This window comes from Leptonychotes weddellii, chromosome 4 (assembly GCF_054177405.1).
Source record: "Leptonychotes weddellii isolate Sample4059 chromosome 4, ASM5417740v2, whole genome shotgun sequence".
Taxonomy (NCBI): domain Eukaryota; kingdom Metazoa; phylum Chordata; class Mammalia; order Carnivora; family Phocidae; genus Leptonychotes; species Leptonychotes weddellii.
Genome location: NC_138372.1, coordinates 130,344,855 through 130,357,390, shown reverse-complemented (window position 1 = coordinate 130,357,390; position 12,536 = coordinate 130,344,855). Strand labels below are relative to the sequence as shown.

General features: G+C 42.1%; 1 protein-coding gene across 1 annotated transcript in view; it reads right to left on the bottom strand.

The window, feature by feature from the left end:
• NECAB1 (N-terminal EF-hand calcium binding protein 1) overlaps positions 1-12,311 on the bottom strand; it is a 145,525-nt gene extending 133,214 nt beyond the window's left edge. The window contains exons 1-2 of the mRNA XM_081816231.1: positions 11,972-12,311; positions 4,215-4,239 (exon numbers count right to left, since the gene is read on the bottom strand). Of these exons, the coding sequence (XP_081672357.1) occupies positions 4,215-4,239; positions 11,972-12,070 (124 nt within the window). The 5' untranslated portion in view covers positions 12,071-12,311. The remainder of the gene's footprint in view (positions 1-4,214; positions 4,240-11,971) is intronic.
• Positions 12,312-12,536: the final 225 nt, after the last annotated feature.

Sequence of the window (12,536 nt, the reverse complement as noted above, 5' to 3'; positions counted from 1 at the left end):
CTAATCCACTAGCACAGAATATCTTTCCAAATATTTTTGTCCTTTTTTAACTTCTCTCATTAATGTCTTTTATCAATGTCTGTACAAGTCTTTCACCACATTGGTTAAATTTATTTCTAGTATTTCATTATTTTTGATGCACCTGTAAATGGGATTGTTTTCCTAGTTTCTTTTTCTGATAGTTCATTGTCAGTATATAAAAATGCAACAGATTTTTGTACATTGTTTTCGTACACTGCAACTTTACTGAATTCATTCATTAGTTCTAACACTGTTTTTGGTGGAAACTTTAGGGTTTTAGCTAATATTATTAATTAATAAACAACAGATAAATAACAACAATGCTTAGTTTGATTAACTGATGTATAAGATTGTGTTTCTTCTTCAATTTTCAGTATCAGACTGTCGGTCATGCACCTCTTACAAATAGATATGCAAGTATTTATTGAGCACGGATGTTGTGACAGGCATTTTTTAATTTAAATTCAATTAGCCAACTTATAGTACAACATTAGTTTCAGATGTAGCGTTCAATAATTTATCAGTTTCACTTAACACCTAGTCATCCCATCATGTGCCCTCCTTAATACCCATCACCCAGTTACCCCAACTCCTCCCCTACCTCCCCTCCAGCAACCTTCAGTTTGTTTCCTAGAGTTAAGAGTCTCTCATGGTTTTTCTCCCTCTCTGATGACTTCCCATTCAGTTTCCCTCCCTTCCCCTACAGTCCTCTGCCCTTTTTCTTATGTTCCACATATGAGTGAAGCCATATGATAATTGTCTTTCTCTGACAGGCATTTTGATCACCACTGTGGGCCTGATGCTATGTGAAATAGGCACATTCTCTGTCCTCACAGATTTATAATGTACAGGCTGCTGGAATAGATTAAAGGCCACTGAGGAGAACTATGACAATTTCTTACAGAGATCAGTCATTCATTGGGATTAAAAGAGCCACCCTAACAGCCTACCTATTTGCTGGTCAAGAATGGCAGCAGATCTTAGGAAGTGCACATCAGCAAAAGCAATCCATGGTGTTCTTAATTACTATGAGCCTTTCATTTTTGCCTTTTTCTAAGGTTAAATTTTTTTTTTTTGCCAATTTTACAAATACCCATGTATCATTTCCATTTTCATTCAACCTGCATTTAAGTAAGCTTTCTTAGGAGTTTTGCATTTTTAGGTTTAATTCTGGGCTCTTTAGATCAAAGCACTCACATCTCTTCTAATCTATCCTATTTTGAGGTCTGTCTTTATGTCTAGGATCCTAGCCTATGATTTTAGAACAGCAACCAAAACCAAATGAATCTCTCTAAGACAGCATTATTACAGCTAATTGCTATCATGTATCTTTTCCCCACCCATTTCTCCAGCAGCTTCTCTCATGTCAGATAGATCCCAGAAGCTAAATCTGCACTCTGGTAAACTAAGTATCATACTGCTTATGACCTCTTATTCCCGTTTTTACTCCATCACCAATTATGCAGTCCATGAGGGATTCTGTCATATGAGGGTCTGTTACCCAGAGATCACGTACATGCAGCAGCTCTTTATTTACAAATACAGAACGGAATGAACACATGGTTCAGAAAGATGTTTTGTTTTTTTTTAATGCTGGTATCTTCTCCTTTACATTAGATTATCCACTATACTTTTTCCCTTTCTCAATTCTGCATGTATGGTAAATAGACTTTTTCCCCCTAAATTCCACTGAAATAGAAATGACTGGAATGTCACCAAGTGTCTCCACTAGCCAAGGCATCACAACTCCAAAATAAGCAGGTGTAAGTTGTTACTGTGCACCATGCACTTCCCTGTGGACTTTGTATCTGTATGTCATTGATTACTCATAATAACCCCATGACACACATAGATGCTATTACCTCTATTCTGTAGATGAGAGAGCTGAGGGTGAAGAGTTTGTTACTTACCCAAAGCCACAGAGCTACTAGGTGCAGAGCTGTGATTTAAACCCAGACCTGCCTCTCTCTGCCTTCCTCTCACTTTACACTGAGAATGAGGGAGAAGAGTAAAGCAGGATGGAAGGCAGGGGAAAGAGTAGATAGACAGAAGGGAGATGGGTAATGGAGGAAAATGTCATTAGTCATTGTTAATTCATTAAGTGAACATTCATTGAGTACCCAGTACTGGCTGGGCATAGGATCCATTCATAAGACAAGTTCCTCACCCTAGAGAGGCAAGTTTGGCTTAAGGGAGTAGAATCACCAGCAAACAACGGCAGTCTCCGCAAAAGGGAATAATCAATACAAGCCACAGTGCGGAGAGCCCAGATAGAGGGCGGGGCCCTGCAAGGGGAAGCTGAGGAAGGCTTTTCGACAAGGTGTCTTCTGAGCAAGATGCAAGCAATACATGTGAGTTCTCAAGCTGGCTAAGAGTGGAAAGGGTAGAGCATGTGGAAGTCAAAGCAAGGACACTACAGAGGTGTGACAGAAGGAGTGATGCTCAGAGAATCCCTGGTGCTTCAGAGAGCTGCAGAAGAGGATGCATGGTGAAGACTGTAAGAATAAGAGCAGAAGGGCAGATAGCCTTGACAGCACATTAGGATCAGGCATTAGGGCAGGGAGCGAGAGGTATCATATACGGGAAGGAAGCAAGTAAAAAAAACTGGGGACTGAAGAGGCCCACACAGGGCTCCCAGTCCAAGGGACCATTCTTCATAGCATAACATATGAGGTTATCATAAACTCCAGTAAATCATGAATTTGGTTTTTCAAGTGCTTTTTATTATGACTATGGATTATGACAGTAGGCCACCAAAAGATGCAAGTTTTGATGGAGAGAAGAGTGATATATACTCTTGAAGGTAATAATGACCTTCAATCAGACCTTGGGGTCCAAGGAAAGGAAGGTGCAGCCTGAGAAAACTAGGAGCTGAGGGAGAGAGAGAGAGAAAAGGCATCTCTGAACTGCAAATGGCTGCTGAAATCACAGGCAGACAGCACGGAGCCATATGGACTATTCAGTTGTGCTTCGGGCATCACTGGGTTTGGATGTCAGGCACAAGGCCAACAAATAGGATGAAGACACAAGATGATAGCATCATTACATCTGTCTTAAAAATTAATCAAGGCATTCCAGTGAAAAAAGAAAAAAACCCTTTGAATTGATAATATATTAACCCCTGTAACATAGTTTGAGAAAACATTCTGATGGACAGGCACAGTTAAATATTATCAGGGTTTGGGACAGTATTTTATTGCTCCTTGGGGTAATATATTTTCTGTTGTGTGAAAAGCTATATAGTGCCAATGAAGATTTTCTTGATCTGGCTGCTTAAGGGCTCACTAGACCACAACAAATGTTTTTAGAAGTGTCAGATCTGGACTCTGCCTGTAAGCCTTCCCCACAGATAAGAAATCCGATTTCAAGAAAAGGAAAGGACTCTGTCTCCTAAATTTGTTGAGAAAGTCTTGTCAAGAACATAGCTCTATTATGTACTTATACTATAACAGCAAAATAAACTTGATAAGCTCTGATTCGGTGTTCTATGGAACACAATTTGTAGTGGGATAAGAGTCAAAAGATATTCCTTATGACAGCTTATAGTTGGACTTTGTGCAGGCTTCATTTAAATTGTAGTTCCTCTGACAGAACAATTGTTTTCTTCTAGTTTCTCTTACTTCTCTGTCTCTGTAGATTATCGGTCCCAGGGTATACACTTCCAACGCGAGAGCAATGGCCGGGAGCCATGGAGCGAAGGTAAGGTTGGCAACGCAGGCTTCCAGATAGCCACCTTCAAGTGCAACAACAGTCCCCAAGGTCACCCTGAAGTTCAGCGTGGACAGCCTAGACTCCCATGCCACACAGACCTGGGATTCAAGTCTCAGATCTATATCTTATTAACTCTAAGAAATAACTCAAAGCACTTGACCCAATGCCTGGCACACAGGAGACACTCAATGAATAGAAGCTGTTCTTACTTTAAAATTAAAGCATAAAAGGGAAAAGCCAGAGCTATGAGAGCTGCTCACTTCAAAGGCATAAATTCCATCTTCCTGTCAAATGTAAGTACCTCTTTCAACTTCTCATGCATATCTGGAGCCATAAACTTGCCTAAAACTCTTATGAGTACCAGAGGCTGACATTTTATGTATCAATTTCTTGGGTTCTCCTCTCTCTTTCTTATTATTCTTTAGAAGGTGATCTAAAAGGTAAGAGATCAATAAATAGAAACTACAGATTTTTGGTCTTACCATTTTTATCTGCTCTCCTCAGTATCTGAAAGAGAAAAAAAAATTTTATTACCATTTTTTTGCAATTGCAATGAACATTATACTCACACATAATTCACCCATTAGTAAATAAAAGAAATTCCAATTTTATTTATTTATTTTTTAAGATTTTATTTATTTGTCAGAGAGAGGGAGAGCGCACAGGCAGGGGGAGCAGCAGGCAGAGGGAGAAGCAGGCTCCTCACTGAGCAGGGAGCCCATGCAGGACTCTATCCCAGGTCCCTGAGATCATGACCTGAGCCGAAGGCAGACGCTTAACCGACTGAGCCACCCAGGCGTCTCGTGGAAATTCCAATTTTAAATAAAGATTTCCCAATTGAGATGTTTCCTTAGAATAGTCAGAAACTGAAAACAACCCAAATGTCTTTGAACAAGTGAATGCATAAAAAACCTGTGACACATCCATACAGTGAATACTACTGAGCAATAAAGAGGAATGAGCTCTTGATACACACAATAACCTAGATGGATCGCTAAATAATGATGTTGAGTAAAAACCTAGACACAAAAATTACCTGCTATATGATTCCATTTATATAAAATTCTAGAAAATGCAAACTAATCCATAGCAACAGAAATAAGATTAAGGGTTGCATACAAATGAGCAGGGAGGGCATTATAAAAGGACACGAGAAAACTTTCTGGAGTGGTAGATATATTTATTATCTCAATTATGGTAAGGGTCTTATAGGCCTATATATATATATGTAAAAACTCATCAACTTTTCACTTTAAATATGTGCAATTTAATGTAAGTCAATCATAGCTCAATAAACTGGGAATAAATAGAAAAAAATAAGAAATTATGAATAAATAGAGCTCACATGTCTACATTAAATCTTACTTTACTTCTATGCATTAATTGTATTATCTTTGGTGGATAAGAACTGCTTGGCCATCAGGTATCTTTGGTAATGAGTTCAAAATTTTCTTCCGGGCAACCAGTCTTTTCTCCACTCATGGCCCATGAGCTTGAGGATTGGGCAGAGCACTTGGGCCTGGCAAACAGGGTGTCACATCACTCTGGCCACAGTGATTACTCAGGCAGGAGCACAGTAAGGCCATGGTTTTGCTTGAATTGTCAAGAGAGACGCACTTTCTTCTGCTGACTTTGAACCTGGGAAGATATAGGTAAGAAGCTGCTCTCCCCCCTTCTGTTATTATATCCATCATGGGTTGAACTGTGTTGCCTCAAAACAAAAGTGGAAGTCCTAACCCCCAGTAACTGTGAAGGTGACCTTGTTGGAAAACAGTCTTTGCTGATGTAATCATATTAAGATAAGATCTTACCGCATTGGGGTGGGCCCTACATCCAAAGACTGGTGACTTTGTAAGGAAAGCGAGATTCAAAGAAGCTTAGACAGAGGAGACCATATGATAATGGAGGCAGATATTGGTGTGATGCTGCTGCAAGCCAAAGAATGTAAAGGACTGACCACAGTGAGAAGCTAGGGGAGAGGCACTGAGCAGATTCAGAGCGCAGAGGTAGCGACATCCTACCTACACCTTGATGGCAGCCATCTAGCCTCCAGAACTGAGAGGATACATTTGGTCGTTTAAGGCACTCTGTGTGCAGAACACTGTTACAGCAGCCTTAGGAAATCGATACAACATAAAACCGGGACGTAACGAGCCCTCAAGAAAGCAGGGTCTATCCAGAGACTGAAAGTGGATCCTGGTGACACTCTCTGAGCTTCTGATCAAGCCATCCTGACATGATCTCCATTTTTCATTACAGGAGTCTTTAAATTATTGTTTTAAATCTTAAGATAGTTTGGGTTATTTTTTTTTCTGTTAGCAACAGTCAAATTAGCCCTTGCTGATACTGTAGACTGACAGAAAAAAAATCTGCATAATATAACACACAGCTATGTTATATATAGTACCAGAGAAAATGTCCCTTTATCATATTGCAAAGATAACCTTGAATCACATGCAAGGGGCACTTGAGGATCATTTTTCTGAGCAATATAGAGTTATGTTAAGTAACCAGAGCTGCTCTTAAATTTAGGTCATCATTTCTTGGTAGGCAGCTTGAAACATGAGCAATAGTTTTTACTACCAAAGTTTTACTGCTTTCTACTAAATAAATATTTTCCTCTTTCCTTCTGTTGACCTTATGAAGATGAAGTATGGTTAAATCTAATCATTATTATAATGTGTTTATTATAAGATACTAATATTATTAATAAAAATCTCACCTACGAAAAATTTCCAACAAGTTATGTATCATCCTGACTTGTGTGCATAAGCTGGTCCCCCTTTATAAAGTAAATTTATTTAATTATTGTAAGAAAACTGCTTTCAGTCCTAAGAGCTTCTATGCTTAGAACAGAATGAGACACAAATCCTTTTTACTCCACAGAGGTAATTTCTAGCGGGGGTTTTGGGAATCCATCTCTCCATCATACCCAGCTTCCTCCTCTCCTCTGAAACTATGAAGCAGCTGAGAGTCAGAGAGACATGAAACACAGCCTAATTCTTACCTTTAATATACCCTAAGATTCTATTTCAAGCTCTCTTGTGTCCTTATGAGTAACTAGAATAGGAATAACTGCACACCAGAGACTCGGACCCCTGACTTCCAACATTTCATTCCATAAAGAACTGTCTTAAATAGCATTCAGCCTCTTAGAAATGAAATTAAGACAGTAGCTTTCTCTATTAAGACAGTTCTTTGTAATTAAATATGAACAGAACTGTCTCTGCTGCAAATTTTGCCTCTGAGCCCACAGCCTAATAAGAAATGTACTGCAGATGAAAACTAAGTTCATTACATTATACCTCCATAGTCATCTGGATTGGCTAATCTTACCAGTTAGTGCCACAGGATAGACAGTAAATAGATATAAATATTATGGTCAGAATTAAAACTCAAACAGAGGTTACGCTGTGTTTTTGCAACAATTTAAGAATTCTCGAATAGCATCCTTTACCCCAAAGCTCTTCTTTGAAGGCCTTCATTGAAGTTCCTCATTTCTCACCTGAAGTTATTGAAAGCAGGTTGTTAAAATGCAAATGTTATCTCTGAGGCCTAAAAAACTGACAGTCATTATTTACTGAACTAATATTTGATAAGTGCTTCCTACTCTGTACCAGGTTAAAATTAAGTAATGAGATGAGCCAGTCAGACTCCTGAGAAATGGGGATAGAGGACAGGGAAGTTGGCACTCATCCAGAACACAGAGTAGCATCCAGAAGGGAAGACCTGCTAGGCAAACACTAGTGTGCAGACCTTGACCTCCAGGAGGCAGTTTTGCTACCACTCTGCTAGTTGCCACTGAGCTAGGATGCAGGGGAGTGGGCACTGATGAGGACTGGAGAAAAAGTAATCGGCACATACATTTTTATCTTCTCAGTCTTGCCTAGAATAGGCCTTGTGTGAGCAAAGAGTTTTAAATGTATGATAACATTAAACTAAGTTTCCCTTATTTCTGCAGCTTCTTAAAATTAGGAGAGTGATATTTGCTTGGCCAATTAGGGTAGACAAAGAGGGGGTTAACTGCCATGTTCCCAACTGAACAATTTCCCTCAAATTATCTAGTGCGCACTAGGCAGGATAGGAGATACACAGCTCTAACCGAGTTTGGTCACAGAACCGTTATACCTGGAAAACGGTTTCTTTTTTTTCTTTTTTAAGATTTTATTTATTTATTTGAGAGAGAGAGCACAAGAGGGGGGAGGGTCAGAGGGAGAAGCAGACTCCCCACTGAGCAGGGAGTCCGATGACGTGGGGCTGATCCCAGGACCCCGGGATCATGACCTGAGCCAAAGGGAGGCGCTTGACTGACTGAGCCACCCAGGCAACCCTGGAAAATGGTTTCTGCTCTGATGGTCCCCTGTCCATCTCACCTCTTGTACAGATGAGTATAGGTGCATATGTCCAGGGCTTCGGAATTCAGTATTTTTACCAAGCAAAGCTGTTGCTTGTTTTCACCAAGTCCCTGACCATCCAGGTACTGTGCATTTTGTTCAGGGTTCATGGGTGTGCATGTTTGGTTGGGGGAAGGAAGGGAAGACAGACAGTAAAATCCTGTCTCTCCTTCAGAACCTCCCAGGCCCCACTTCTGCCTCTAGTCAAATGAGGAAGGGCCACTTTCCTTCCAGCTAAAAATCAAAACTGTATGGGAAAAGACAGTGGCAGCAAGTGGTGAAGTTGTAACTAACTTTACATTTACCATGCTTCAGGGGATGATCTGAAAATGTTCTCCCTTTGCACAGTAGTGGAGTTGATTAATGTAAAGATTCAAAAGAGGGACCACATGCTATACAGATTAGTATTCTAGAGTTTATCCTCTGTTATCTGGAATGAAATAACCTGGGAAAAGAGAGTGTAGAGGAGTTAAGAAGGAAAAGAACTGTCATTGTCCTGGTCCTTTTACGTTGCTGCACACGACACCCAGTGCAGTCCGTCTCCTGCATGCCGCGTGGGCCGGGGTGCCCGAACGTGCCTTGCTACCAGCCCTGGGTTTCTAAGCACCCCCAGAGGCATTCAAGAGTATTGATGATGAACTGACATGTCATTCTGTCATTTTTTAGATAGAAAATAATATACATCAGATTCATAATGGATCAGTGTCTGTATTAATTTGTGGATTGGCTACTGTTACTTAGGCATTCAATAGGGAACACTGATGTAGCAAGAATAGTTCAAATTTATATAGCTCATTTCCTTTTTCTTCTCAGTTTTCTTATCCTGTGAACTCTCACTTAATACAACAACCTCTCAAATTAAGTACCGTAGTCATCATTGTTGCTGATTTGGACATAAGGAAAATGAAGCAAAATTCAATAGTTACGGTAAATTCCTCTCTGATTTTCTGATCTATGGCTAGTTTCTTACCAGTTGGACATGCCTAGTCATGTCATCAACGGTATCCTCAAAAGAGTTCAAATCATTTCTCAGAGGACTGATTATTACAGTGGCATTGGAATACAAACACTGGAAATCAAAGTTTTCCTCAAATTTGGAAATCAGTCTGTGTGATGCAGAAGGCTCTAATGGGTTTCATTCCTGTTCCTCTTTGGAATAGGGGATACCTATTATCTACTTACTACAATCTGACTAGAATTCAAAAAGCAATCTTTTTTAGCAGTGCTACTAGAATATATTAAAACAAATCAAATTATGTATTTATATTTCACATTTTATTTTTGCTAAAAACAATATGACCCAGAAATGAATAATTCAAAAATCCCTAAGTAATTAATCCTTTTTCATGTCACATATTTCACCAGAGTGCTAGATTTTTCACAAAATATCTCAAAGAAAAGTGTAAACAAAATCTTTTCTATTCGGATAAAATCCAGTGGCAGGTTTTGTTTTGTTTTGTTTTTTTTATAGACACTAGCATTTTACTGGCAAACAAGCATGTCAACATCTCTCGTGTGAAATTAGTTTTATATTTTTTATTTTTAAATTCTAGAAATAGAAGGCAGCGAGGGTATCCTATTCATAGAGTACGTGTTCCTTCAGGACAGGGACCTGATGCTGTTTATTTACAGAGCTTGAGAAAAATCGTGTAGATACAATAATAAATAAGATTTTAATTTCTTCTTTTCTTTTTTCTTCTTTTTTTCTTTTTTCGTAGCAGTTTGAACGGTTGGGTCAAGATTAGTGTGTGTGTCGAGGAGGATGACCTTCATTTATACAGCTCAATCCATTCATCTCTACAGTATCACAAGGATTTGTTCACTGCTTTAAGAAAGTCACAGAGAAGCACCTGATAACCTTGGGGGACAGAGTGAAGATCAGGCCAGAATGAATGGAAGGCTCTCTTGCCCTCTCTGAATCAACTTCATGGCAGCTTAGTCACTGACCTCATAATAGACATGAGTTTCTGGGACCCTAATGCTATCCCTGAACATTCCTTTCTCAGGGGTGCTCTGTGCCCCCTTCTCCCAGCTTGGTTTCCGCAAGGGCTTTTTGGCCCTGAATGGCAGGATTGAAAAGGAAGAATATCAGCCATTAGCATCCAAACATCACTCGATTGACCAGAACAGGAAGAATAAGGTACTTAATCCTACTGAGAGAAGGAATGGGAATCAGATTGTTTTGTGGGAAGATGGCCGGCCAAGAAAGCCTGGATCCCCAACTGGAACTGCATGGTAATGAGGGGAGGAAGCTGCCAGGAGACACAGCTGAGCCTTACCTACAACATTTGCCTTAGACCAGATTTAATTATTCATATGGTTTTCTTTCCCAATTAAAAAATCCCAGCTAATCCATTCAAAATAAACTTGGGAGAGCTCCTCACCCCATCCCCCTTATCTTCATGACATCTGCTTCACCATTATGATGCTACTAAGTTGATTTCCTCACATTTTCATCTCTCTGCAAATAAACGTATTTCAGTTTTATATACAGCTGGATTTTAATAAGAAATGATCTCAGGGAAGGGTAGAGGAAAGAGCACACAGCACTCCTCAAAGCCTTTTGCCAATTTTCTCTCATGCCTAAATGAGAAGGGGCCAGCATTGTTCCCACTAAGCCAGCAACTACCTCCAGGGGACAGCATCAATGTGACAACGGAGGGGCTGAGGGAACAGGAGCTGAGGGATAGGAAAACCATGAATCCTAACAGCAGAGAAAAGAGCTGGGCAACAGGGCGAAAAATAATAAAGAACAGAAACAACAGAAAGGGACAATAAGGCAAAATTGAGAAATAAATAAGAAACAAAACTGCTGTAAAGGTTAAAAACCCCAGCGTGGGGCGCCTGGGCGGCTCAGTCGTTAAGCGTCTGCCTTCGGCTCAGGTCATGATCCCAGAATCCTGGGATCGAGTCCCACATCGGGCGCCCTGCTCAGCAGGAAGCCTGCTTCTAGCTCTCCCACTCCCCCTGCTTGTGTTCCTGCTCTCGCTATCTCTCTCTCTGTCAAATAAATAAATCTTAAAAAAAAAAAAAAAAACAGCGTGAGGGCAGGAAAAGAGAAAAAAGAAAACCAAGAATGAGAAAGAACGATCACCGTCTCAGAAAAGAAGGAAGGGAATCAATCCCGAAAGGGGGTGGGGGTGGGGGGAGAGGCCCAAATGAAGAACAGTCAAATGGTAGAATTTGATGAGTAGTAATTAAAACTTGGAGAGGTATAGGGAAGGAGAATAACAGGAGAGATAAACGGAAAAATAGGAGGTGGCAGTAAAAAAAGTATCATCATGAAAGAGATCTTGGCCACCGCTGTAAAATAGAAAAACAAGTATGTTTTCAAAGTAATTGCTCTCCGTGGGGGTTGGGGAAGGGTGGCGAGGCATCGCAATCTCTACTGCTTCCCCCGTCGCCTTAGAGCTTCAGGGAGATAGGGGGGCGCTGCAAACAGGGCACACCAGAAAGGAGTTGAGTTAACGTTCCCTCCCTCCATTAGTCCCCTTTAAAATGCTCTCTTCACCTGAATGGAGACTGGTGTATTTACAAATCGAGTCCCCAACGAAACTCACGCCGTTGGAAAATTTAACTTCTGCCGTTCGTTCAGGGTTGTTAAGCCCCGAGCTGCAGGCGCAGGGCAACCTTTTCTACAAGTTGAGTGGCAGTCATTTCTCCCGCATTTGCTCGGTGCATTTCCAGGGGGACCGGAGAGCGAGGTAGGAGGTAGTTCTGCTGGTGTTCTGGGGGCTAAACAGCTGATCAGCGGCTGATCCGCTCCTGGACCGACCGCCCTCCTCCGGGGGAAGAGGAAAGATGCAGGGGGGACCACCGACCCAACTCCTGCGCCCTGTACTTACGTCGAGGAAGATCGACATGCCCTTGGACAGCTTCAGGGCAGAGCTGAGCTCTTCGGAGGAGTTGTTGGAGGAGGGTGACGTCTCCCGGGAGTCCTCCATCCTCCGGAGCCGTGGCTGCGGCGGGCGGAGCGGGACTGGGCTGCCGCACGGGCTCCGGCTAGGGCGCGGCCGCAATGCCGCGGGGCTCCGGCTCCCGAGCGGGCGTTCGCTCCCGCGCGCCTCCCTGGCGTCTCTCTCGGCTCGCTCCCCCTTCCCGGCTCGGGCCTCCGCGCTCCCACGCGCTCTCGCTCGCGCCTCCCCCTTCCCTGGGTGCTGGCGCGGGATCCGTCTCCTCCCTGCACTTAGCAACCGCTGCGCCCCTCGCGGGGAGCAGAGTCTGACCCCTGCACCGCTATTGGCCGCCGCCCGAGACGACCCGGAGCCCCCGCCCCACCCTCGCGCCGCCAGCGGGGAGGTAGAGGACCCACAGGGGTACTGATGCGAGGGCCTGAGCCCTGAGAGCCAAAGCGCGAAGTCAAGGTGCCCCCGAGTTTACCCCGCGGTGGAAATCATACGAGTTAAGAGA